The sequence below is a fragment of the Chaetodon trifascialis genome, chromosome 17 (genome assembly GCF_039877785.1).
Source record: "Chaetodon trifascialis isolate fChaTrf1 chromosome 17, fChaTrf1.hap1, whole genome shotgun sequence".
NCBI lineage: Eukaryota > Metazoa > Chordata > Actinopteri > Chaetodontiformes > Chaetodontidae > Chaetodon > Chaetodon trifascialis.
This window is the reverse complement of record NC_092072.1, coordinates 17280732-17307074: the sequence shown is the minus strand read 5'-3', so window position 1 is coordinate 17307074 and position 26343 is coordinate 17280732. Positions and strand designations below refer to the sequence as shown.

The window sequence follows — 26343 nt, the reverse complement described above, 5'->3', positions numbered from 1 at the left end:
CCGTCTCACTGCGGTTTAGGGAGAAGATTTAAGTTTGGATAGGTCACTTCCTGTTACCGGAAAAGAGTACATACGGGACATTAGGCTGACATCTTGGCAACAAGATCTCTATCATCATTTATGCAATTGTGCATCATTTGTGATTTGCAGTGAATGTCAGTTATTTAATGCAAATGCAGGATGTTCACCCTGCGGTGAAGAGAAACGCTATAGAGATCCAGGGTTTGTCATTAATTCCAGCAGCCAAACACTCATTAAACATTAAGAAACATACAAAACTTTACCCCAATACTTACTTAGATAATGAAAAATAGCTGTAACAATTGCATATATTTACATATTTAAAGCTTGATAGAGTTTTGGGTCACCTAACACTGACATATTATCACCTAATAAAGTTGGAATGGTGAGCATGTCAGCAGCTGTCTATTTACACATGCAGCAAACAGGGCAACATTAGCATTCATCTGGAGTCTTCTTCTGCCACCTGATAAATGTCCAAAATTCACTTTCCTCTTTGCTGCTGAAGGAAATGTGTGGCTTATTAGCAGCTAAATGCTTCACTGTCCTCACTAGCTGGATGCAAGTCTGTACATTAGGTTCATCACAACTCTTTGGCTGAAAACAGCTGCTAGCTGGAGGTCGATGAGAGGGGCGAGAGTGAACCAAAACAGCGTAGTCGTGGCTGTAAAACCAAAACAATGAGCTGAAAGATGCTAAAATGTTTCATAGAGCTGAAGGGAACTGGTAATAATTGTCTAGGAGAGAGTCCTTTCACATTACACATCATCTGATGCATTGCTAATGTAAAAATATTGAAGAGTGCAGCTTTAAGTGTTTTACTGTTTGTAAAATGTAAACTTTTGACATCATTGCTTTTCCATCAAAACTTATTTAACTGATGCAAATTAATTACGTGAACGGTGTATTTTGATTATGGTCACCTGGTGCAGCTTTAAAGCCCAGTCTGTATTTGTCTGACCATATAAATTGCACGTACATTCATCTTTTTGATTGGAGAGTTTAAGGCATAAATATAAAATCAACATTTTGTGTGTTTCTTGACTGATCGTGATTAAACAAATACAAATTTTTAAAACATTAATTTGGTTTTTAAGTTGCTGTCTTTGTTCCTGTATTAAAATACCTTTAATTCCCTTTGAGTAGCAAGTTTCAGTCATAGCCTGGCAACCCTTTTCTTTTATTTGGATTATGAATTGTGCCTTTAAACAGGTCATTAATCTGCAATCTCAAGTCCAGCGTCAGGGCAGAGTTCCTCATTTTAACTGAAACTCCTCACAGATGTAATTTTTTTATTATTATTATTATTTGGAAGGAAATGAGCACTTGATCCATATTTAATTGAATGTCAGCACTCAAGGAGAGATTTTTGAGTACTCTTGTGTTTCACTGTGTGTGTGTGTGTGTGTGTGTGTGTGTGTGTGTGTGTGTGTGTGTGTGTTTACTCAGTAAGATCTACATTTCAAATCTGTCACTCACTGATCTTTTCCAATTAGCCTACAGCACTAAAAGGATGTCTGTGTTCCTCCTCCATGATTCCCCAGTGGATGTTAACCTTTGTTAACAGCCTCACTGAAGCTACATTTTCTCATCCACATTATCTCAGCAGGTACAAACAGCTCCGGTGCCGTGGCAGCGATCCTAATCCTGTCATGCATCCACAGGCTGTCGGCCTCATTAATAAAAACATTAACTCACAACAGCTAATCAATAGCTATTGACTCACGCTGACTGATTTGCTACACCTGCAAGATCGATGAGCCGGGTTAATCCTGGGTGGTTAAAGAGAGAGAGAGAGAGAGAGAGGCGGTCAGAGGATGGAGGAGATGTCTCAGTTCAAGCTCAGTCACCTGTTAAATGAACAAAACTGAAGATTCTCCGTTCTGCTTCCGCCCTTTTTTTAAGTGTGACCATCCACTGATATCCAATACATGTGTGGGTGTGCGCAAATACACACCCACACATGCCTGACCACACAGCCACCCACCCCATCACCCACCCACCCACACACACACACACACACACACACACACACACAGACATCGTCCTCATGACAGTAGTTAAAGTGTGGATCATTCTGTCAGCACACTGAATAAAAATCCACTTATTTACAGCAAAGTAAAGAAGCTATTTTTATTTTTATTGGTTTATTAAACCAGTATTTCAACAGTAGTTTAAAGCTGTACCTTTGATTCAGATGAGACCCTCTTTTACACAGAAACACACATACATTGTTAATGCACGTCAACAAGGCAGCTCCTGATGTTGAATTTTATGAAGAGCAAACAGACAATAAAACGGAAGCATGCTGTTGTATTATTGAGGTTGTAGCAAATTCACTCACATTAGGCTCGCAATCACACCAAGGAATACACAGGATGTACACAGAGGCAACACACACACACACACACACACACACACACACACACACACACACACACACACACACACACACACACACACACACACAAACACACACGCAGACGCGCACTCACAGGGCGCTGAGCGGGGACTATAAAAGGGGCATCCTTCCCACTCAACAGAGAAGTGCTCTCCTCACTCTCACACACTCCTCCAACACGCTGAACCTCTTTCCTCAAGGTAAGAAAACCACTTTTTCTTCTTTTTTTATCCCACAACAGTGCAGAGATTTTAGCATTTCATGACATTGCATTTTTATACTGTGAAAATTATTTTTCTTCTTCATGAGCAGGCTGGAATTGAAAACGTGGAGGCAATTTTCACAAAAACACACTGATGCAGAGAAAAGATGACAAAATAGATACGTTTAGTTTCAAATTTGAATTGATTTGGCATTTTGGATTACAGTTGTTTTTTCTAACATTATTGATAAATTAGAAGTTATAGATTTCTATGACAAAGTAGAAAAATTTCTCTGCAGCTGCAATCAGGTCACTCTGATCAGCTGAAATTGCTCTCAGGATATCGAGATCCAACTACCTTCAGCGTGTTGCATGCTTTCCCTCTGGATGATGCCGTGAATATGCTGCTCTGATTTACTTGCCTCTTCTGTGCAGTCTGAGGATCATTAACTGAGGACGAACAGTTGTCTGGCAGATGGCGAATGGTCTCAGATGTAGTTTCCTAGTGAGGAAGACGACTGTTGAGCACGATAGATAGACAATAACGGCTGCAGTAAACCCAGAATGGACCGCAACTCAAATTTTCTTCAACTTTATCTGTGTGCCTCTCTCTCTGTGGTTTAGATGACTGCAGGGCTGTGTGTGTGTGTCGTGCTGGCAGTCCTGTGTACGAGCTGTTTGGGGCTCCCTTTCTCCTCCCAGCTCCTTGACGAGGGCCAGCGCTCACTCTCCGTTCCCTCTGAAGGTACAAACCTCTCTCCTCGGGCAAAGACGAGCCTCTAGCAACCAGCGCTTTCACTGATATCGTCTGCTCTCATGCTTGTTTGTCTGTGTTGAGTAGCTCTCCTTGAGGTTGACACCCACACCTTGGGAGAGCCCCATCTCCAACACAGCCGCTCTGTCCCCCAGCTGAAAGCTCTTCCTCTGGCTGAGGAGGATGCAGACTCCCGAGCCAACCTCAGCGAGCTGCTGGCAAGACTCATCTCCTCCAGGAAAGGTGTGTGTGAGGATGTGTGTGTTTCCGTGTGTCTGTACTCTTTCTTTGGGGGTCTTTCTTGCTGCGCATGCAACAGCTTGATCGATATAAGGGTTGAATGAGTATGTTGAGTACATAAAGAAAAACAATATTTGCATTGTTTTTTCATTTTCAAATACAAGTGCTTTGCCCTGCCATTCTCTTCCCCTCAGTATTGCTAATTACTGGAATCAGTGCACAGTCTGCTTTGTAAAATGAATTAGTGGCTCTGAAAAGCTTTTGTGGTTTCAAAGAGTGTGTATTAGTGTGCGCAGCCTTCCGGCCTTTCTGGTCATGCCATCTTATTTCCCTTTTTCCTCCCCATCCAACACCCAGCGGCTTGGTTTTTTTCTCCTTGATGCCAAGAAAACAATCCCTAAAGCCTGTCAGAGTTCCTCATGCTCAGCGCTGCGATCTCTCTGGCCGTGTGACAGGACAGGGGAATACCTGAGCTCTCACAGTGCACAACATGCACACTTGCACACATGGTCAAGTCCTGTCTCGGTGTCTGCACAGAGCTTTCACAGAGTTACAGACAGTCAGCAGTCAGCAAATCTACATCTTCAGTAAGTGCTTCACAAATCAAAGTGAGTAGTTTTCACTGCTAACAGACTGAGAAAATAGGTGAGATTGTGGGTTTTATTTCTGGAAAAGTGGATAATGCCTTTTGGTGTGTTATATTAGACACATAATCATCTCACATCCACACACACAAGCAACAGAATTGCCATATTTAAGCTCTAAAGCTTATATTTTACTGTTGCATTTTGTTTAGTACAAGCTGCAGAAAAACAAAGAGCACACTCAGAAACTGTTCAGTCAGACAATGAAGTCTCGAAGTGTCGAAGGGCACATTAAAATTAATATGAAAGAGAATGTGTGCATGTGTGTCTTCCACTGAGTCGTGCGTGTGTGTGTGTGTCTGTGGGTGTCTGTGTTTGTGCGCTTGCTGTTCACTTGCATGTTTCGGTGTAGGAGGTGTCGTTGTCGAGCCTTCTGCGGCCAATCTTCTCAGAACACCGGGGAGCTGAAATGCTGTGTTTATGTGTGCATGTGTGCGTGTGCGCGTGTGTGTGTGTGTGTGTGTGTGTGTGTGTGTGTGTGTGTGTTGCGTAGGAGGATGTGGGTGGAGTGAAAACAGCATCTCTGTGAGCGATGGATTGATTACCAAACGGATAGCATTCCTGCTTCACCTCACATGGAATAAAGAAATCTGAGATTCAGACATCAGAATATTTCTCAAGACGGGAGGTCGCAGTGTGGGGAAGAAGAACCAGTGTGGGTGATCATGATGATCATTTGTTTCAAAGGAATGGACACACATTTGTGCCCACATACATACTGATGAATATACATGCATGGACACACAAAGGAGGAGAGGTTAATGATATGGTGTCACCCTAAAGTCCAGCTGTTGCTGGAACATCCTCTTTATTTTGCTGTGTGTCTGTGGATGTGTCAGTGTGAGAGAGAGAAATAATGAGAGGCAATTAAAATGTGCAGGAGCAAACCAGCTTCACAAAAAAACACAGTCAAACATAAAGAAGAGGAATTTTAAAAACCCAAATGGCCGCAGTAACCAATCAGACATCAAGTTTCTAATATTGCAACTTTTATCAACAAATCGTGCAATTTTGGTAATGAACTCAACTAGCTAGGTCGTAAAATCTGACCAAAAAAGTTGTGAAAGTGATCTAATTTTTTGATATTAAGAGCATCAATCAATGAAAATACATTTTAGATAGACAGTATAGAGACTGTTAACTGCTTGGTTTAACGAGAGCATCCAGTCTCACCCTAATAAAACGGCACATTTCACCAGATATAACCAATGGAAACATGAAGCTTTAGTTATTAAAAACACTAAAGGAATCCTTTTTTTCCCAGAGTAACATAATCTGATTAAAGCCACATTCACTGTGTTATTGCATCTCATTTGCATGCATGACGTTTTCTCTATGCAGAAACAAACCAAAAGCGGGACCACAATCCAGTGGAGCTTTTAGCTCTCCTCACTCTGAGGAAAACTCATTTCCCTCCTGCTCTGTTCCTCCTCCACTCACTCTTTCCATCACCTCCACTTCACCCCATCTCATCCTTTCCCTGCTTCTCCTCCCAGGTTCTGTGCGCAGAAACTCCACAGTGAACAGCAGAGGCAACGGACTGAGCGCCAACCACCGGATAGCAGACAGGGACTACATGGGGTGGATGGATTTTGGCCGCCGCAGCGCAGAGGAGTACGAGTACTCCTCGTAAAGAGAAGTCATGGCTCATACCCCTCCATACGGGCACACGACACATAGAAGAAAAAAAAATCCCCATGCAAGCTGGCTCCTCACTGTCTCACAATAAGAGTCTGTTTATGATGTATTTGTTGTACATTTGTTTGTAAAACTGCAATAATGCAATATACATATGCCAAATTTTGCAGGAAAGCTCTCACTGTCAAAGGTTTGTTTCTGGTTTTCTCTGGTTTCTTTCTCATTTTGGGTGGAAAGGATTGGAGTGGTGTCAGGGTCTGTTGAGACTAAATGGACTGAATAAAGACTGAAAGTATCACTCTTTGCATATGAATTCTTCCTGCACAATGCATGCCGCTTAACCTGGATCCATTTACATTCATTTGGTGGATTCACACAGTGCGTCACATAGCAGGACTATCTGTGGCACCTCAGTAGTGCTGCACGCATAACATAATCTCAGATTATTATATATGTCTGCTGTAGTGTTAGAATGTTATCAGTAATACATAATAAGCAGGATGAGGGATGACAGCGTGAGCAGGTAGTGGAACTCATAACACGTGGATAGGAGCACACACAGGTGCCATAAGAGTCCTTTTGGTGATATCTCATAAGAGAATAAAAGGGGACATAAAATCATCCTTAAACACTAAACAACACTAAATAAAACATTTGATTTCATACATTACATTCCAAAATCGTTGTCACAGCCTGGCCCTTTTCATTTCTTCCTTCCATGTGCTCCTACAATGAATACACTGAGGATGACTGCTAAGAAATCCCTGATTGCTTTTACATGCAGTAGGGACACTCTATCACAGAGAGCTCCTTCAGTCTACAAAGAGATGGATCACAGTTTATCATCCCTGTGTGTAAAATATCTTAGAAAATTGAGAAAGGTATTTCATCTCTTTTGACAGTCTGGACACATTTCAGTTTCGGACCTTTATAAACATGGAGATTTGTGGCTTTGTGGCATAAATCAGAAGTATTTTGCTGCGTGAAGATGTGCCACTTTTGAGAAACTCCTACCACTGTCACTTCACGGCATAAAGAAATGCTTCATGCCTTACCACATGTAAGATTAGCAGTATATGCTTAAAGACAAGATGTGGAAGCCACTATGTTTAAACTTAAAGAATTGTTTGAAAAAAATTAACTTGATGCCAAATATGTGCTTTGTGCAGGTCGTGTTGAAAGATAAGACCTCAATCTGCCTGCAGAGTGCATGAGTAAAGAGTCTCTCACGGCACCTGCCATCCACTTCTTATCCTCTGCCAGGTGGATTTTCTTTTATATTAAACATTACATGTAATAAATGATTCAAGGCAACTGTGCATTCTAGCTAAAGTCTCAATCACACAAACTAACAAAAGTGATGTCAAACCACTTTTCCAGTGTCAAAAACCAGTGTCGGTTTAGTTGATGCAAAACGATAAAAGCAGTTATGATGACTGTGTGGGGAGAGATGTCTGATGCTGAGAAAAGGGGTCGGCTCAAAGCAGATGAAAGTCGGTGACTGCATCATTCAGGAAGTGGGCCGGGGAGTGTTTGAGAATATCTTCAAAAGAACGGCAAGATCATTATGAGCTTTCACGTCTGTGCTAAATATTGAAATGGTTTGAAGCGTTTGGAGAAACTGATATAAACTGAATTATTAAAGCAGGCTCAAAATAAACATTAATAACTGCTCCTGGCTCTGCTAGGTAGCAGAAGAAATTCGATAATATGGCCATGACACTTGTTGTTGGAGCTCATTTGGCATTTTATTTCTCTTTGTTACCATTGTCATGAAAAACAGCAAATGTGACAAAAACCACAGCACAGGCTGCAAGGTGCGACCCGTAGGTAGCATTAGTAAAGGGAAGAGGAAGAATCCATGATGGTGGTGAATTGTGATGAAGCTGTCCAGTATGCTGCTCCTGGGCCTGTTAAGTGAAAGATGTGTCTGTGTGAGTGAGAGGTGGAGAGAAGGATCGATGAACAAAGCACGCTTGGTGAATTATTCAGAGAATTTTTAGATGCCTTGGGAGAAAGAGAGGGTTTGCTGTGTGTTTATATGTGTGCGTGTGTGTGTGTGTGTGTGTGTGTGTGTGTGTGTGTGTGTGTGTGTGTGTGTGTGTGTGTGTGTGTGTGTGTGTGTGTGTGTGTTGGGCATTAAAGCCACTTCCTTGGACTGAAGTCACACTTGAATCAGACTTGAGATTCTGCGATGGCCATGGGAATTGATTCAAACTTTCTCTGTTTAAAGAAAACTTTGGAGTTAAAGGCTCTGGAAAGGTTCAAAGGCTGCAATGTGACTGCTTGTAAATGTCTCCACTGTGCATGTGTGTCTGTGTTTGTGTGCGTGTGCGCACCAGCAGATGCATGTGCGTGAATGTGCCAATGATGCAAGAATGCATGTGCCTGCGACATCTTGCATGGACTCGTATATGGACAAGTGCTCTGATTCTGTGTGCTAATGAGCAAAGCCACACACTCATGAAAAAGAACATGAGCTCCAAGAGTTTGGCTGTAATGCAGATCCAGCAATGGCGGCGAGCAGATGGTCCGAGCTCTTCCTGGACCATCTATGAATCTGGCTCGACACCCTGCCTTTCATTCTCTGTCCTGTCTGTCTCCAAAACCTCCATTCTTTAACTTCAGATCAGCTTTGGTTGAATTCAAAGGCTTTTTATTGGCTTTAGAAACAGGAGGAACTTATGGTAAAAGCAGGGGAGGAGAGTTCCTATATTTGATTCTGCACTCCAAAACCCTGTAATCTCAACATCTTGTGATTTAGATTACATAACAAGAACAGCAATATATGAAACATCACTACACATTTTAAACTTCTAGAAATAGTTTAACATTTTGAGAAAGATGCTCATTCGCTGTTTGGCAGAGAGAGAGAGAGATGAGAACATTGATATGCTCTATGTTCTGTGACGGGAGGACCCCTGCAATACCTGAGCGTCTCAGCACAAAGACTGGAAGCTGCTCCCACCTCTACAGCCCGTTAGCTAACACGCATTATCCAGTTCTATCAGTTCAATTCATAATCAAAAATGTTATGAGTGAGTTATGCGCAGGACTATTTCTTGGATCTGCACAGAAACGTCCTGGGGTCTGCACTGGTTGCCTAGCAACCTCCTAGCGACAATTGGTGAGAAGCCCCCCCCCCCCCCAACTAAAGTAAAAGTAAAGCCCAAAACACATTTTACGCCCTCCAACAAAAACGTGCTGTGGGAATTTTTTAGAAATTAGCTCACAAAGCAAAATCACAGACACACAAAAAGAGGGGACAGATCGCTCCAAGTGATGGTACAAAGACAAATCTCACCAAAGCTACTGAAACACAAGACATGCCTGCCTGTAAGGTCTTGGACAAGCTGAAAATTCAACCTGATGCTGGTGCTAGAGGAAAGGTCAGAGAAACACTGAAGTTATTAGAATTCATCCTGAGTTGGACACGAATATCCAAAGTCAGCGTCTGAGAACCATGAATGTCCATCTAATAGTTGCATAGTTATTTCAGTCTGGACCAAAGTGGCGTACACACATTACCGTCCCTAAGCACACCACGAGTGTGGCTAAAAGGTACTAACAGTTTAATATCAATTTTTAATGAACACATCTGGAGCATTATGGGTGGTGTTGATGCGGGGTACCTAATCTGAAAAGGATCTGTATGTACATCAGAAAAAAAAAGGCTTTGAACAGCTATCAGGACTCACCTGAGGGTGGATCTCCTCTTTCAGCTCAGGGGGCCGTTGATTTGATGTTTTGATAAATACGATCGCTGAAATGTTAGTGTGAGAGGACAAATATCCACACTGAGAGATGTCCATGACATTAGAAAAAGAGATGGATTTCATTTCTTCTAAATGGGCTCCTCAGCTGCCAGAGTGGCATTTTTGGACTTCTGCTCACCTCTCGTTCACCCTGTGGCTAACAGAGGTTTAATAAGGAGCCCACGTCATATCCCTCATAGCACAGGAGGAACAGAGGGTGAAGGGGTAATGGATTGCAACTGTGCCAGCATGGACAGACAAATAAACGCACTGTACTTCACATACTGACTATTTCCTGGGCCGAGCTGTCCATCAGCACCATCTGCTGGAGGAAGGTATTCCCAGTCTCTTTCATGTATGGGGGAAAACACAGAGGGGAAAATCATAAAATTATTGTTTGATTACTGAATTTTTATTTGGAAAAAAACCTGTCATTACATGCTCACCCCAGTACTTAGAGTAATGCGTGGTTCCTGGTTATGTACTGCACGTAACAATTCCTTTCTAAGCATGTCATTACTGACAGTTTAGTGACAGTGAACAGTATATACAGTGAGCACACGTGAGGCAACATCATTTTCATGAGCTTAAATTCATAGAATTTCTTAAATAAATAAACACAAGTGCAACAATGGCTGTGACAGCCTGAAGCCAACACATGAAGAACATGAATTCATCGAAAACAGATGGTCGAGGCACTGTATTGCTTCATTTCTCCCAGTCTCAGGACAGTTTTCAGACATCTGTTAATAGAGAATACGTTGCTCTTAAAGCTCACAAACACAATGGCTGATTAGCCACAATCACTTCCCTCATCCCTCTCTCCGTTCTCCTCGTGATCTCTGGCTTCAGCGTATTGATCGTCCAGTTCAGTGGAAGCACCATCAACATCTAATGGCCAATTAGGGAGCTAAACATAAAATGTCTTTAATACCAACATAAAATCTATTCAATGGTTTGTTGAAAGGGATCACTTCAGGGAGGGATTTAGGCAGGGACAAGACTGAGAAGGAGAGAGTGAGGGTAAGACATATTCTCATGTATTTTTTTAAATAATTTATAAAAGGTGGATCTTAATCCAATAATAGAGAAGAAGAAAGGTGGGGCTTAGTGCTACAGCGACTACAAATAGCCTTCAAGTGCGATGGCAGATTTAACAGAGTTCACCGGTGTATGTCTGGATGTGTGTGGGATTTTGTGGATGTGTTTCAGAAAAGGCAAGAGTGGGAGTACTATATCTAGCCAGCAGAGTCAGTCTCCAAAGCAGAGATTTGAGTGGACAGCAGTGGGAGATAGTTTTTTGAGATATATCTCAGTAGCTCTCTTTCAATGGATTCTGATTTAATGGGTCAGTTTGCTGGATTACATAAAATGAAATTATGTAAAATTGTTTTTATGTGCCCAGATTTTTAAATATCTGTGACAAAACTAGCCAATAGTCCACAGAGCGAGTGATGCTTTGAGCTAAATGCTAACATCAGTGTGCTAACGTGCTCATAATGACAATGAATGCTGCTTGTTTAGCTGTCAATGTTAACCATGTTCACCATCTTAGTTTAAAGTGTTAGCGTGCTATGATTTGCTAATTAGCACTAAAGCCAAAGAACAGCAGAGGCCGTGTTTTAAGCTTTTTAGGAAGTCAGAGAATCACCAATGTTACTGAAATTCATCATAAAAGGGGACATGAATGTCTGTACCAAACTGCATAGCAAAGATAATAGCTGTTCAGATGGGAGCTGCTGTAACCATTTCTGCGCACGGTGCATACCCAGAGGATAAACTGCTGCTCATCAAGAATCTACTCCATGTAACTCGCTCTGCAACGTGACTTTCCTTTCACCTTCACTGTATGGAGGAAACTCTGAGATGTTTGGAAGATATCTTGTAATATGGGCACATAAAACCAAAACAATCTGCGTGACTACGCCCCAGCAGGTTGTTGTATTTTGGGTGTTTGCTTTGCATGAGTCACCACCTAAAAGCATGAAAGAGTGGACAGTGTCGGTGCGGAACTACAGTAGTGATTAGAAACTGGTCAGTAGTGCCACGTCGTTGCTGTGCAGTATGAACAGTGACAGTTAGTGTTTGGGCTCCGGGTGACTGCTCAACAGTCAGTCCTCGGCCCTGCCTGGCTCTTACTTGGCTACCATGACAGCCAACAGCAGTACAGACTACTCCTGGGGCCCCGGGGCTTTCATGGCCATGCTAGCGCCAACCATGGCTGGATAACTCCGGTTCCTCCTCATCCCATCGGGCCCAAAAGGGGAGCCGGATCTGCGCAGCCCACCCAGAGGCCCCAGGATGGGGCTGGGACTCACTGCTCTGCTCCCCGGAGCTCCAGCCACACCGAGCCGCTTCACCTTATCCAGCAGGTTGAGGTTGTGGATGGTCACGCTAACGTCCGTCTGGCTTTCGCAATCCCTCCCTCTCTGCCTGCCCCTCATCCTCCCTGTCACCTCCTTCAGAATGGAGCGGGCCGGTTTGGAGGCCAAGAAGTTGTCGTAGGAAGGGCTCTTGAAGTCGAAGCCCGCGGGGGTTGGCACAGCTGAAGCTCCCTGTCCTGTGGGTGAGTTGGGAGGCGTAGAGGGGCGCAGAGGGTCTGGGTTGGGTGCTCGGTTTGGGGCAATGGAGGTGCTGAGTAAGACTCCTCCGTTGCCCTGCCCATACTCCAGGCCCTGGCTCTGGTGATACATCGCTGCTGAGATCCCTCTCTCCTGGAGAAGGCGCACTAAGCCCAGAGAGGTGCTGGTGGTGCGTGTTGCATCTCTGCACAAACATGGGAAACAAATGAGAGTTAACATCATATTGACTGGGAATCCTGCAAAACAATATTTCTCCACAAATTTCCTTGAGTCAAAAGAGAAGAAGAAGATATATTCTCAGAGAGCAGCTGAAAATGAAGTCGTTTTCCGGAGAACCGTGCCTGAGGTTAGTCGAGGATTCGGATGGCCTGAGACCCAGCCTGCGGGGGGTGCAGGGTGTAGCAGCAGGGGTTCCCAACAGAGTGCTGGTCATCACACAGGAGGACGACGCTGGGACTGGATTTAGGCTGGAGAGACACAGAGAATTAGACGATGATACTTCTTGCTGATTTCAACAACTTAAATTGCACCTATGTCTCATCATTGTCATAATGCAGCACTGACATTTGTTGTGCACAGGGGATGCTGCTTCTTCGAACCATAAGCACCTGCATGTATTATTTAAAACCTTCCTACTGTCTAGCAGACAATTGACTGAATACTGCTGCTTGGACACGATCCCACCTTAACAACAGCCGTCTGCGTCTTATTTGTCCTGTGGGATCGAGTCGAATTCAGACTGAGTGCACATTTAGCAGACTGTCGGATTCTCAAAGTACCACGTATTTAACAGCTTCGCATTAAACTGCATCAAATGTTTCAACTGCCTTTGTGTTTGGCTCTTAACTTTTTTGTTATATAATGTCTGCCATTCTTCTTACAAACATGCATTATTTCATTAGGCATTTTGTAATAAGGTATATGTCTGAATACAGCTGCTTTTAGCAGAAAAGCACAAGTTTGCAGTGGTTGATCATGAATGATTTCAGAGATAAAGTTCAAGAGGAAGGACCACATAAAGCTGACTTAAACGACACATTTTTAAGCAGCACCAGACTACTTATGTTGCTTACCTTGGCGTGACCCGTGTCTGCTCATCAGTTGGGTGGAGGATGCGACAAGTTGTGAAGGTGTAGGTAGAGCTTGTGTGGGCCATGCATTTACCTGGGTAGTATGCAGCTGCAAGCCACAAAAACACAGACGGTCACACTCTGCACAGGTTCACCAAGGTCAAAGTTTACACAGTATGTCCTCACCCAGGACGTCAGTGTTGCTGAGATGCGGCGATGGGGATGGAGAGGGTGGAGAAGGTGGAGCAAGGGTGGGTGGGAGCTGCCCGAGGTTGGTGTCACCAGTGCTGGAGGTGGAGGGCACGGCTGGTGTGGCAGAGGCTGAGGAAGTGGGCAGATTCTGAAAGTACTGCTCCCCCGGTTCATCCTCCTCAAAGCCACCCCATGGATAAACCTTCAGTAAAAGAGAATAATTAATCTCAATGTTATTTGTGCAATACAAAAACTGTATTATTACTTGTGTAACTGTATGTGTATGAAGTACTAAAAACTAAGACTTTGTTTGCAGGTATTTGTTAATATGTTTACAGAAGGTAAACATACAGAGATGCGTTTGCATGAGCATGGCCATACCGTAAAAATGCACTGAGAAATCTCATACACACACACACACACACACACACACACACACACACACACACACACACACACCTGCTCCAGCTCTAGTTCGAGGGGTCTGTAGCCCTTTGGCACGACTCCTGGCCTGGCGTCCAGAATCACACCGAGGTGAGGCTGGGCTAACTGCTGCCAGTGATGCAGGGTGGCAGAGCCTGGTGGAGAGGGAGAAATAAAGCTGGCATGTACTAAAGCACGCATCAGTAAAGGACAGCTGTGTCCTATGGCTTCAGTCAATTAAAGGCTTAATAGGCTTTTCAATACTCATAGCTGAAAAACCAGGTTATTCCTCAACTATAATAAACATGTAGCGGTTGCTTTTCTGATACTGGTGCAGCCATTCTACGGTTATTAAGTAGACCTCACATATATATCAAATATGAACTATGCATGAGCTAAGCTACAAGACTGCAGATTACTCAACAAAAGCATGGCCAGTAACTGATAAAAGTTTGCATTTAATCCTAAGAACTACTTGCTAACTAGACTAGACTAATTTTAATAAGTCTATCTAATAAGCGTACCCATGAAAAGACAGGTGAGGAGAAACATGTCAGAATAAGCCTCGCTGATCAGGATGACAAAAAAGATGGAAAGTGTACAGAGACACTAAAAGGCGGTGACGTGCAGAAGAATGATATAAAAATGAAATGGAGGAGAAATTAGAATGAGAAAAGGGTTTTATTAGTCAGCGACATGAATTTGAAATGGAGGTGGCAAGCAGTAACAGCATGAGGAAATCATAAACAGTAAAGATATACATAAAGGCAAAATAATGCACAAAATAAAAGGTGTAAATACAAATAAACAAATGTGCGTAAACAGAAGCAATGACAGGGTTTTTTATATGTCATGGAGATGCTCAGTTAACAGCACAGTGAGCTTTTAAGTGAAGTATGAATTATTACCAGGAGAGGGCAGCACAGGCCAACAGCAGCCACTTTACACTTCACCTACACCTACACCTCAGACCTACTGGATAGCACTCATATGTACACTCTAGTTTTAAGTCTGTTCTCCCTTCTCCCACTGGGATCAGTTAAAACTGAGTATCTGTCTACAGCCACCCCCTCGGCTGCGTGTCTTTGTAATAGGTGTGTGGAGATGCAAAACTGCCTGACTTGTGATGGTGCATCAGAGACCAGAAAGAGTTGAAGAGCATCAGTGAGAGGGGCCTCTCTTTCCTCTCTCTTGTTCCCTTCATCTTCCTGCTCCCGCCTCGGTCTCTGGCCCACCTCCTTCCCCTCTCCCTCTCTATCCCAGCTGTGGTCTTCCTCGCCCATCCCCAAACTTTTTCCCTTTCCCCCTCTAGCGTTCGCCCATGCCGACTCTCCCACCTCCTCTCCCCCTCCGTCCCCCTGCCCCGCTTGTTCCCTTTCTTTGTCCCAACCCCTCGGTGTCGATCGCCTTCCCGCCTCCTCCCGGCCTTGCAGCTCACCCCGCTCTCCCTCTCTCCCTCACCTTCAAGCGGTTTGACGATCTGGAGTTTGTCAGGGAGGTAGGGCCCTCGTGAGGCCCAAATGTGGAGGTTTCCAAGAGACATAATGCTTTCAGAGGGAGTCATCACACTCTCCTGGCTCAGGGCATCATGTAGACCTCCATGTCCTCCCTGTCTGCGACCCCTCTCCTCTTCAAAGAAACGCCTCTCGCTCAGGTTGTTCTGTCGGCGCAGGGAGAGGCGGCGCAGGGCAAGCCGGAGGTCCTCAGCCCCACTGGCCTTCTTCTCAATGCCCTCTGTGCCGCTGCCAGAGCAGAGATGAAACCAAGCATGAGAATGTTTTTCAAGGAATCCTGAGAAAATCACGTACAACGTACAAACTTTACTGTTAACATAAGACTCATCCTCAAGGCTCCACTCAAGAGACAGTCAAAGCTTCCACTCCTCCTCACCTATCCTGATTGGACGCTGTCTCCATCAGGATGCTCTGCGTTCGGTTATCAAGGGCGATGCTGTCTCCACTGATGTCACCTCCATACATGCTGGAGTGCGGTGTGGAGAGGCCGCTGGACTGGGGCGACGTACGAGCTGACAGAGACTGGTTGGAGCCCGGGATGTTGGAGTTGGTTGGAGTCAGGGAACGCTGACGGACTGTCTGGTTGACGTTCTTCACCGTCTCAAACACACGCTTTCGATGGCTTCTGAACAAAAGCAAAGACCCACAAATTTAGTGACTATGTAACACGTTCTGGGTTGGCTAGTTAGCTTGGCTGACTTTCCGCGTGCACACTACATTATGATCATGTGTAGCATGACCAAATGTTACATTTTTCTATTCCTGTTCTGCCACTTAGTTAAATATTTGAGGCTGGAGTTCAAAGTCAAAGTCAAAGTGGTGACTGGAGCTTAATGCTAACATGCTCACAATGTTAAAATGCTGATGTTCAGCAGGTATAATGTGAGCCATCTTAATAAAGCATATCTGAGGTATGGCATTGTCATTAGCTTTGCAGATATTTTAACAAAACTGGACAAAATGGCACAAGATGAGTTACTGTAATTTATCCTGAGGGGAACACACCAGTACCACATTTCATCGCAATCCATCCAATAGTAGGCGAGGCATTTCACTCACAACAGCACTTGCTGAAAAGTAAGGGGGTCATGAAAATGATGCATTTTTATTTCACTCTATAATTAAAACTATGACCAAAGTTCTGAAAATGTATCCTTGAATATACACAAAATCGCTTGGAAATCCATCCAACAGTCACAAAAAACAAACAAAAAAAAATGTGGTGGCACTAGAGATAAAGTCTGAGGATTTGAGAAGGTCTGGTCTTGTGCACAGTCTGTATGTCACGTGCAGGAGTTTACATACTTTTGTTCCACACACTCGGGGTCATCCAGACTCAGCTCCTTCCTCATTGTCCCCTCAATCTCAGCTGCCAGAGAATCCTGCAACACAAAAACTTGTAAAGGAATGAAAGATAATCATATATGTATACACCCACAGACAGACCACACACACACACGCACACACACACACACACACACACACACACACACACACACACACACAGTCCCTCACCATTGGGTACAGTCCCAGGGGATGGTAGCGTCGAGGGGTTCCTGCGGGGTAGTTTCTGTTCCTCAGGTTCTTCAGCTCCTCCTGGGCTTCGTGCAGCATCTCTATACACTCTGAATATTTCTCCTCCAGCTCCTGGAGCTGTTCAGTGCAGACATCATTTTAACTTTCAGAATAAAAGTCAAACAGTCTGATATTAGCTTGGCAAGCAAGGAATTGTGCTCAAGACAGGCCAGTGATGTGGATGTTACCTCTGCTGTAAGCTGCCTTTGGGCATCTTTAGCTGCCACCAGATGTTGGGAAAGCTCCTCGTTCTCCACCGCATACTACAAACACACATGCAGGTTTGCATTAGTGAAACAAACAGAGCATAATAATGGTCACCACTAAGTTAAAATGGGACCATGTGTACTCACAGATTTGGCTTTCTTTTGCAGATCTACGATCTGAGAGAGGAGGTGTGTGATCTCTTCCTGCTGTCGGGAAGCATCCTCAGTCTTACGAGCCAATTCCTCCGCTATGGCAGATATTTGGAGGCTGGACAACCCTGATGGGACAGAGAATTTAGTTCGATCTGAGAGAGCCACCGTGCAACAGAGGTAGAAATGGGAAAAGGAGACACAGACGAAGCCTGAGTGTTAAAAATCAATTTCAATCCAAACAGGTTAGATAAGAATCGAGAGACTTACTGAGTTCTTTCACACAGTCATTGACAAGCTGCTGCTCCTTTTCCTCGTATGTTTCAGTCTCTGACTTCAGATGATTAGCCTGCATGTAAACATTCATGATTACACAATATTCTCCCAGCAAATCCAGTCCCTTACATCGTGTGTATGTATGTGTGTGTTGGAGTTGTGTGTGGAGACACCTCTGAGCGGAGGGAAAGGTTCTCCTCTTCCAGATCCTTGAGTTTCCTCTGGAGTGTCTCGCTCACAAATCCTCCTGAAGCTGCTTCCACTTTGCTCTTCTTGCCCCTTTGGACAGATAAACACAGAGTGAATGAAACTCATAGGTCAGTGTGTCGGTGTGTCTGCTACGTGTTTAGCATTTTTGCTTGCTTTTGCCGTTCAGCATCCCCCAAAAACACATAAATTCAAAATGATGGCATTATCTTTTCATAGATAGAAAGAGAGATATTGATTGAACACAGGAGAGGCGCTCACGTTGGGGAGCTGCTGGACTCATCCTCGCTCTCCTCAGCTGCATTGGTATAAAACTGCAGCAGCTCATCTTTCAGGTTCAGCTCATGGTGCAGCTGAGCCACCTGGAAGAGGACAGATGATGTTATCGGGTTTATCTTTTGCTTATATTTTACTTACTTCCTATCCCTTAGTCTTCAACCATATCACATGGTCTTCATCAGCGGATGGAGTTTGGAACCGTTGACATTACATTTCTGTGCAAACTCCATCCACTGAAGAAGAGACAGAACTGAAAGCTGCAAAAAAAGCTAGTAAATAAAATCACTGATTTGAATGTGTGTGTGAGCAGACCTCTTCTGTGATTTGTCCCACTCGCTCCTCCAGATAGTCATTCTGCTCAGTCAGGGTTCTGTTCTTCTTAAGAAGCGATTGGCCGATTCTCGCAGCCAACTCCAAATCTCTCTCTTTCTATTGGTTGGAGCAGAGGGAGCAGGATAGAGTGTAGTGTCAATACTCTCATATCCTACGATACAACACCGGTGGACTACAGTTGCTCTTGCAGGTGTCCTGTGAGGGTGGAGGTTCAGCCACTGTTGGTAAATTTAGAAGCCGGATTCACTCGCTGCTTTCTGTATTTTGCTTATCTAATCAGACGTGTTTCATTTGGGCAAAACAGAGGAAGCCTCCAGAACAGCATCCTCTCAGTCCTCACCTCACTCTGCGCTTTCAATCCTTCCTAGAGCAGCTTTGAATGATAGAACAGACAAACATCTCACCTCCTCCAACAGACGTGTGACAGCATCGATGTCATTGTAGGTCTTCGTCATCTGGCCCACTCTGTCTGCACATAGCACTGTGGAAAACAAATGAAAAACAAACAGAGTGAGGAGAAGGAAGCGGGGATGTGCAGAGCTGCGTTCAAAAGCAGTGGGACTTTTCTGCTGCGATGACCTCTCATCACTTCTGGTGTGATACATGAACACGTGCAATGGCATGCACACACAGCACCCGCGTTATGTAACACAAAGTTTGAAAAGTCCTCCGCTCAGAGGTGATGGACGGGTCATGTTTGGGATGTAACACTTTATTGATATCATGTTCATGTGTGAGAGAACAGGACACGGGAGCTGTTTTCCATGGCGCACAGAGGATGGCCGCGTTGGCCTGAGGTGAAAGCTCATATTGACTTCTGAGCTCCAATCAATAAAATGCTGTAGAAAGTTATTGAATACACTACGTGAGACCGCTGTAATCCTGTTACTGTCACAACCAGCACACAATAATTGAATAGTTGTTTCAGTAAAGCAACTCTGAGCTTTTCCTGCAAATAAAGACAGCAAACTCTGGCTCAGGCAGGCACATTAGTGCACTGCGGGGATCTGCGCGTGCATCCATGTACGCTCACGGGCTGATCTGTCAGAACAGAGCAAATTCAAAGTGGGTGAGCCTCAGGAAATCCCTCATAATGAGAAGAGCAAAGCCAGAGCCTCCAGTGCATGATCGTTAACCAAGAAATACACAAAACTCCTTCAAAAGGTTGGTTTTGTTGTTGTTGAAATGATGAAAATAGAACTCTGCAATCCGTTGCAGCCATTAAACAAACTGTAACAAGGAAATTGCTAGCTATAAAAGTCAGCTTGCACCTCAGTCTACAAAAAAAATAGCCTGCGAAGAAGAAAATGCCACAATTAAACTACAGTTACACATCAAGCATCCTCCGTGGCTGTATTTTAGACATGCACTCTACCTCTCTTGTCCTCCTCATAGTACCAGTCGTCCAGCTCACATTCATCCCTTGCTAACGCCTCCATCACGCGCTTGCTGTCCATCACTTCCTGAGCGCCACAATGACCGAGACGAGCAGCGACGACAGCCCGGTCCAAACACTGATCCATTCACTGGCCCTCTCTCACTCCCACTGCTCAGCCGCTGTGTAACAGGCCCAGAGACTGAATTACCCTCCGCCCACGTGGACGCCCCTGCGAGTGAGTGCGAGCGCGGCGCAGAGATGAGAGAGAGCGCGTTTCAAGAGGATCTGCAGCGGCTGAGCTGGAGGTGAAACGGAAGTGGAAGTTGTATCACGATTGAGAGGGTGCGGGATGGAGGAAAGAGCCAATCAGAGCCGGCGGGCTGCAGCGTGGACTCTTGTCTCAGTTTGGGAGTGCTGACTCCCACATTTCTCCCCTTTTCACCTTTCTTTTATCTCCTCGCTTCCTCTGTTCTGTGCGAGGCCGCTCAACATGTATCCGCCTCCAGCAGCTGTTACCATGGTGACCCTCATTCACAAACAAACCCCTGAGAGCTCCAACCCCCCCATCCACCAAAAACTACTACTAAAAAAAAGTTCATCAGACAAACAAAGCTTAATTTTCTGGCTCATAATAACAAATCAGACATTAATATCAGAGTGGACATTAAAGAGGACTACGGAGACAATATGCTCAGAAACATGGGCATCATGCTGTGGGGGGAGGCTACGATCTCAGTCATACTGAAACAGGACAAATCAGACTGTAGATCAGTGTGTCTCAACATTTTTCATGAAGGCACCCCTTTTCTATCATTCAGTAAACATGATCTCTGACTAAGCAACATTTCTTGTGGATATTTCATATTATATTCGATGCATAACAGTAACAGGACAGAACAGCTGGTGAACTGAATGCAATAACTGCAGGAAGGTTGTGTAAAACGACCAATGTGGATGAATTTTGAGCTGATTATTTCCTGTGAATATTATATCAGATCTGAGTTTTCCAGATTTTTAGGAACTTTTTTACACCATACCTGTCTGTATTATGTATTTTAAACAATCACACATACTTCAGAGGCTCCCTTTTTTTTTCTTTTTTTTTTTTTTGACAAATTCAGTGTTTTCTTCTCCCTGAAGCTTTGCTATTGTTCCACTGGCTCTTTGGTTGTTTTAAATCAAGAAGGCCTTGTGACCCAACATGAAGCTTTGGCATCCCCTAGTGGGGGCTGGGAACCAGTGCTGTCAATACTGGTGAAATCAGAGTGATACTGGATACTGATATGACACTGAGCTGGTTAAGGAGAGTAGAAAAAATCTTCATCTGGATTTATCTGTCAAAACCAAGTGAAAGAGTAGACAGCACACTGTATTATGTGGCACATACTATCACAGAAGTACATATTATCTAAACAAACGGTCCCTGATGTCAGGAAGGCACCACTCAGATGGACTTTCATTATCATATTGTACAAAAATGTGATCTCCTGATTACAGGAGGAAGCTTCTGGGTGTATCAGGCAGGGAGGGTGATATGATGCGTTAATCGTCTTGGGCCAAACTATCTGGATGTTTTAAAGCTGCAGTAGGTAAGATTGAGAAGAGACACTGCCCTACCTCAAAGCCCCTCCTCCCTGCAGCATCTGCGCTGCTGCCATGACAACCAGTAACATTAGCATTAGCATTGGAAACAAGCTAACACTGCCCAGCCGCTACATCACAGGCGCTAACATACCATACGCGCTGCGGAGTGTTACTATAACAATCACCATATTAGCTTAATGGTTATTTGTTGTCTTAGCCGTATATGCTGTTGTTGTTAGCGGCGGTATGGGCAGTTTCCTTTGCGAGTGGCTGTTGCTCCGCCATAGTGAAAGCTATGTTAGCTAGCTACGAGCCTCCTGACGCCGCTCACAGAGCTTTTTGACTGAGCAGCAGCCAGCAGCATGAGCGGAGGGAGGGGGCGGTTCGCAGCGTGTGTGAGTAGTGATTGACAGAAGTCAGACACTCCCTCAGATGCTCCTCTGGCTCTGATTGGTTGTTTTGTGTCGGGCGCGGTGGATTCTTGCAAATCGCAGTAGGAGCAGTAGGTGGGACCAATGGAGTCATGTTTTTTTTTTCACAGATTACATGTTTCATGTGCTGCTGTCTGGGCAGAGAGACAGTTTTAACAAATATGACAAAAAATTACTTTTATACAAGTTACCTACTGCAGCTTTAACGACAGGTGACACTGCAAGAGATTCACACACACATTCACAGAAACTGTGGCAGATTATCCTGATGAGAACCATTTGAAGGATTAAATGAAGCATGTACCCAGGTGGATAAATCCTTCACAGTTCAATCTCCAGTATCCCTCCTCATCGATTTCTTTACGACATTTCTACCATCTGAATTTGAAACCAAATAGCTCACCAAGGTTCCTTCGCCCAGAGCAGAGCATCAGCAGCGCAGGAGACAGATAGTTACATGATTTGATACAGCACTGTTGATTCTTGCCAGACTTACAGAAGTATTTGAGAGTCTCTTCGATCTGCTCGGTGGTCAGGTCGAGCCCGGCTTCCGGCGCGACGAGGGGAGTGTGCAGCCAGTCATCGTGGTCGTAGCCGTAGACGGTGTCAGCCCGCAGCCGGTACACTGGCAACTGCTCCTCTAGAAGACTGATGATCTCAAACTCTGGCAGGTCGGTGCTGTTGCACACATCTGAACATCACAGAGAGGACGGGGAGGGAGGAGAGTGAATACATGTCATGTCAGGGTGTTGGGGGTCACATGGGTCTAATATATACTCTTAGCCATTCAGTATCAGTTTAAAGATTCGAGAACACTGTTATACTACTATTAGTTACACCTATATGTAAATGTGATAGATTAAGCAGGGCTGAATGTAACTAAGGACATTTACTCAAGGGCTGTACTGTGCTGTGCAGTTAGGAGGAATTTGCACTTGGATTTACATTTACTCAACAGTATTAGTTACTTGTTACTTGTCAGATTGTGTTTGTGCTGTAGATGCAAGAGCCATGATCACCTTATAATTTGAATGGCAAGTACTCAACATCAAAATGCTTCTCACTTATGATTCAGTATTAAAAATCCACAAAACTAACACATGGGTCATTTTTCTGCATAAGTCATTGTGATACTCGTAGTACATTCTGTTGCTGATACTTCAGACTGTGGTATTGCTGCTTTATATACTTTAAATACCTCTTCCACCTCTGGATACATGGCTACATGTGAAAACTAACTTTGCTTAAACTATAACCATTAAAACTGTATAGAATTTTGATTGGGGTTTATACAATGAGGCCATTTAGGACATTACTGTCCCACTGGATACTCTGTGATGAACTGAAATCAACACTGTGTTTTCTTAATTCCTAAACAGTTCACCCCTGCATGCAATCGCACGTACCTGTGATGGTCTCGGCGTCCCTGCAGTCCGGTGGCGCCGTGTGTGTGTCAAGCTGGCCGGACTCGCCCTCGCTCACATACTGCTCCTCGTAGGTGTGCCGCTGGTCGGGCTCGGGGTCCGGGTCCGGGTCCGGGTCCAGGTCTGGGGCCGGGGAGGCCAGCTTGGCTCTCCTCTCACTGGTGGAGAGAAAAAGGGGCCATGGGCTTCTGGAGCTGGAGCTCCACTAGATTAGAAGATCCACCTGACGGATAGGAGACAGCAGGTACGGCAACCTGGAGAGGAGGAAGGAAGAGGGGGATGGAGAGGAGCAGAGAGCTTTACAGAGCCACTCACTCATCAATGTGCCGCTCTCTTTCCCTACAGAGTCTTTAACTTCAAGTGCTGCTGCTGAGTCTGCGCTGTCTGCCAGCAAGCTGAATAAATCACAGCCTCTCCACTGCAGACACCACTTTTCATCTGCCGGGAAATTAATAAGATGGCAAACGGGCTTGAGAGCAACTCTTGTTAATGGTACCATACAATGACAGCATGCTGCTTAATTCAGACAGCAGGTAAAACTACTGGCTGTGAAGGCTTCTGTGTTTCACGGCCACTTCAGCAGCGAGAAAGCATGCCAACATGAGAGCTGAAGTTTAAGGGCAAACTCCTGACCTCCCAGTCACCCAGGGAGACCTTCGTCACTGCAAAGTCTACTGATGTGACCTAGTAAGAGTCTGATGGTGAGTCTCTGTCTGAAGGAGACACAGCAGCACTCATGCACGGCGACCTTGCAGCTCTTTACTCCGCAGGGCTCGGTCTGTCACTGCAGATGTGCAGCAGCCTACAGTCCGTAAATGATATCCGGCTCATGACATTCACCTGTGTGTCAGATCGAACAAGCTAGCGATGAGCAGAATATTAATAGAAACAGAGATGAGGCGTTTGTGTGCGTGTCCTTTGAAGCCAATTGCATGAATAGGCGGTCGTCTCTGTACTTGCATAAGAGAGTGAACACCTGGTGATGGATGAGTGCGTCTGGCAGAAAACGTCCCTAGCACATGTATGACCACACCGATACAGAAAGATGCTCTGCTCTCTGTACGGCAGCACCACAACCTTGGGGCGTCTTTCCCATTGCCGCAGTATGAACGTTGTACTCACTCCCTTTTGGACGAGACTTAAAAACCCTTTTCAACGTGCAGTTGCAGAATTACATAATCTGTGGATGAAAGACATATTTCCGGTTTAAACTGCCAACATGCACGTGCAGATTTGGGATTAGAAGTCCAACATCCCAACACTCCCGAAGCATACCACCATATAAGACAACTTGCACAAACCTCCTCGCCCACAGGCCTTCAAAAAGGGAGCAAAAGGATGAGCTCTAGTTATTAAAACAGTTCAATAAAAAGCAATATTTCTGCTGAACGCCTCCATAAAGACATGGATTAGGCCACACCCCAAGGATTTTGAGAGCCAGCTCGTGTTTATTGAGGATTTAGAAAAGAATTACCTGATAATAGTTTGGAATCAGAGAGAGAGAGAGAGAGAGAGAGAGAGAGAGAGAGAGAGAGAGAGAGAGAGAGAGAGAGAGCAATAATCCGGCTGGTTATTATCTTAGATGATCTAAAGAAAACAGTACCACTATAACAGCTCATCCTGTCCTGCACTGGCTGCTGCTGGCAGTATGCTGAGTAAACAGGCCGGGGTTCATTCATGCATGTGGCAGAAATAATGCTATTTGAATGCTGACTGAGGGTGGGGCTTCATCTACATCAGCGGGTCGCGTCACGGATGCAGATCTGGGTTTTCATAAATCGTGTCCTTACAATAACACGGTAAACGCCAGCACACGATCAGCTGACCGTATGTTGCATGACATGGCCATGAAAATCATTTATGTGTGAAAGCAGCGCCGGTGCTGAGCCATACTCACCCAGTAGTGACTGATCCGAGGTATTTTACTTTGACAGAAATCCAAAAGGGGACTGGTGCGGTGATCTAAGGATGGATATCGGTGGATATCGATGAATGTCCCTCGGATGAGCAGGTAGAAGCGGTCTCTGTCATACAGTGTGTGCGGAGGCCGGGCTGGTCCTGTGGTCTGGACTCTCTGCACAGCGCTGACTGCTCCGGATGATCAAGGTCACCTTAGTTTGGTTTCCAAAGTCGCTCTTGACCCGGTCCACTTCTCCTTCCCTTCAGCCATCTCCCTCTGTCTCTCTTCTCTGTCTCTCACTCTCTCTAGTGCCTCGCTCACCACTGTGAAGTCAGCCAGGAGGAGAAAAGCGAGACTTCTGGTCACCGCCTTCAAAATAAAATCACTATTAGTAACAGCTTTTAACCCAAAAACGAGGTTGACAATTTATCTTGAGATCCGTAGAAAAAATTAAAATAAAAATGAATACGTCACGCTTTCATTGTTCAGTTTCCTTGTTTTAGCATGTATTCTTAGCCATAGCCGATGTGAAAGTATTTTTATGGAGGATTCTCAGTGTCATATTAGCCAACCAAAAACTATGGAAAATGAACTATAGCATCTATACTGGATATAATATGTTAACGTGTAATAATCTGATTTAAATTACTTTTTGACCAGATGATTTTAATTTATATTATGTGTACTGATATGGTTATAAGTTATGCACACCTCAATATTTCATTGGCCTTTTTGGTTTGTATTTGCATATTAGTAGAAACTTTTTGTGCTTTTAATTTGAAAGCGTTTCTTACCGCTTTCTCTCGAACTCTATCCAACTTGACGTTTTTTGTTTTTTTTTTTCCTCCCCGCTGCCATCCAGACAACCAAACCAGGACCCAACCCGTTCTAGACCAAGCATCCGTGACGTCACGAGCACCCACAACAGGAAGAGGACAGGCTGTGAGACTGCCATTAACAAGACGGAAATCAAGAGCTGATGTAAAGAATGCATATCAACTGCACTTCCAGGTCATCCTTTAAAAAGTACCATCTATTTACATTAAATTCAGTACAATTCAAAGGGCTTCAGTGGCTTGAATGATTCAAGAAAAATGTTGCCAAAGCATGAAAATACAAGTTGTCCAAACATTTGGACACTGCACATAAGTACATAAGTACAGA

At 44.5% G+C, this 26343-nt stretch overlaps 2 protein-coding genes across 3 annotated transcripts; one reads left to right on the top strand and one right to left on the bottom strand.

Moving 5' to 3' along the window:
- The first annotated feature begins 2505 nt into the window (after positions 1–2505).
- On the top strand, positions 2506–6198 carry cckb (cholecystokinin b). Its single transcript, XM_070984614.1, has 4 exons — positions 2506–2622; positions 3249–3369; positions 3466–3621; positions 5759–6198. Exons 2-4 carry the CDS (start codon positions 3249–3251, stop codon positions 5893–5895), a joined length of 414 nt encoding a protein of 137 aa, XP_070840715.1. The 5' UTR covers positions 2506–2622; the 3' UTR covers positions 5896–6198.
- A 3847-nt stretch (positions 6199–10045) lies between these two features.
- LOC139345418 (trafficking kinesin-binding protein 1-like) lies at positions 10046–25485 on the bottom strand. 2 transcript variants are annotated; one of them, XM_070983978.1, is made up of 19 exons: positions 25177–25485; positions 23262–23533; positions 22352–22546; positions 18867–18943; positions 18442–18558; positions 18112–18212; positions 17817–17922; positions 17638–17716; positions 17365–17495; positions 17200–17274; positions 16952–17089; positions 16742–16818; positions 15813–16061; positions 15384–15664; positions 13959–14077; positions 13494–13701; positions 13311–13416; positions 12579–12704; positions 10046–12421 (listed from the first exon to the last, which is right to left on the bottom strand). In XM_070983978.1, the coding sequence occupies exons 4-19, from the start codon at positions 18915–18917 to the stop codon at positions 11827–11829; spliced, it is 2559 nt and encodes an 852-aa protein (XP_070840079.1). In that variant the 5' UTR covers positions 18918–18943; positions 22352–22546; positions 23262–23533; positions 25177–25485; the 3' UTR covers positions 10046–11826. The 2 variants fall into 2 exon arrangements, with proteins under 2 accessions (XP_070840079.1, XP_070840078.1); XM_070983977.1 differs by lacking the exons at positions 22352–22546; positions 23262–23533; positions 25177–25485 and adding an exon at positions 19838–20010.
- Positions 25486–26343: the final 858 nt, after the last annotated feature.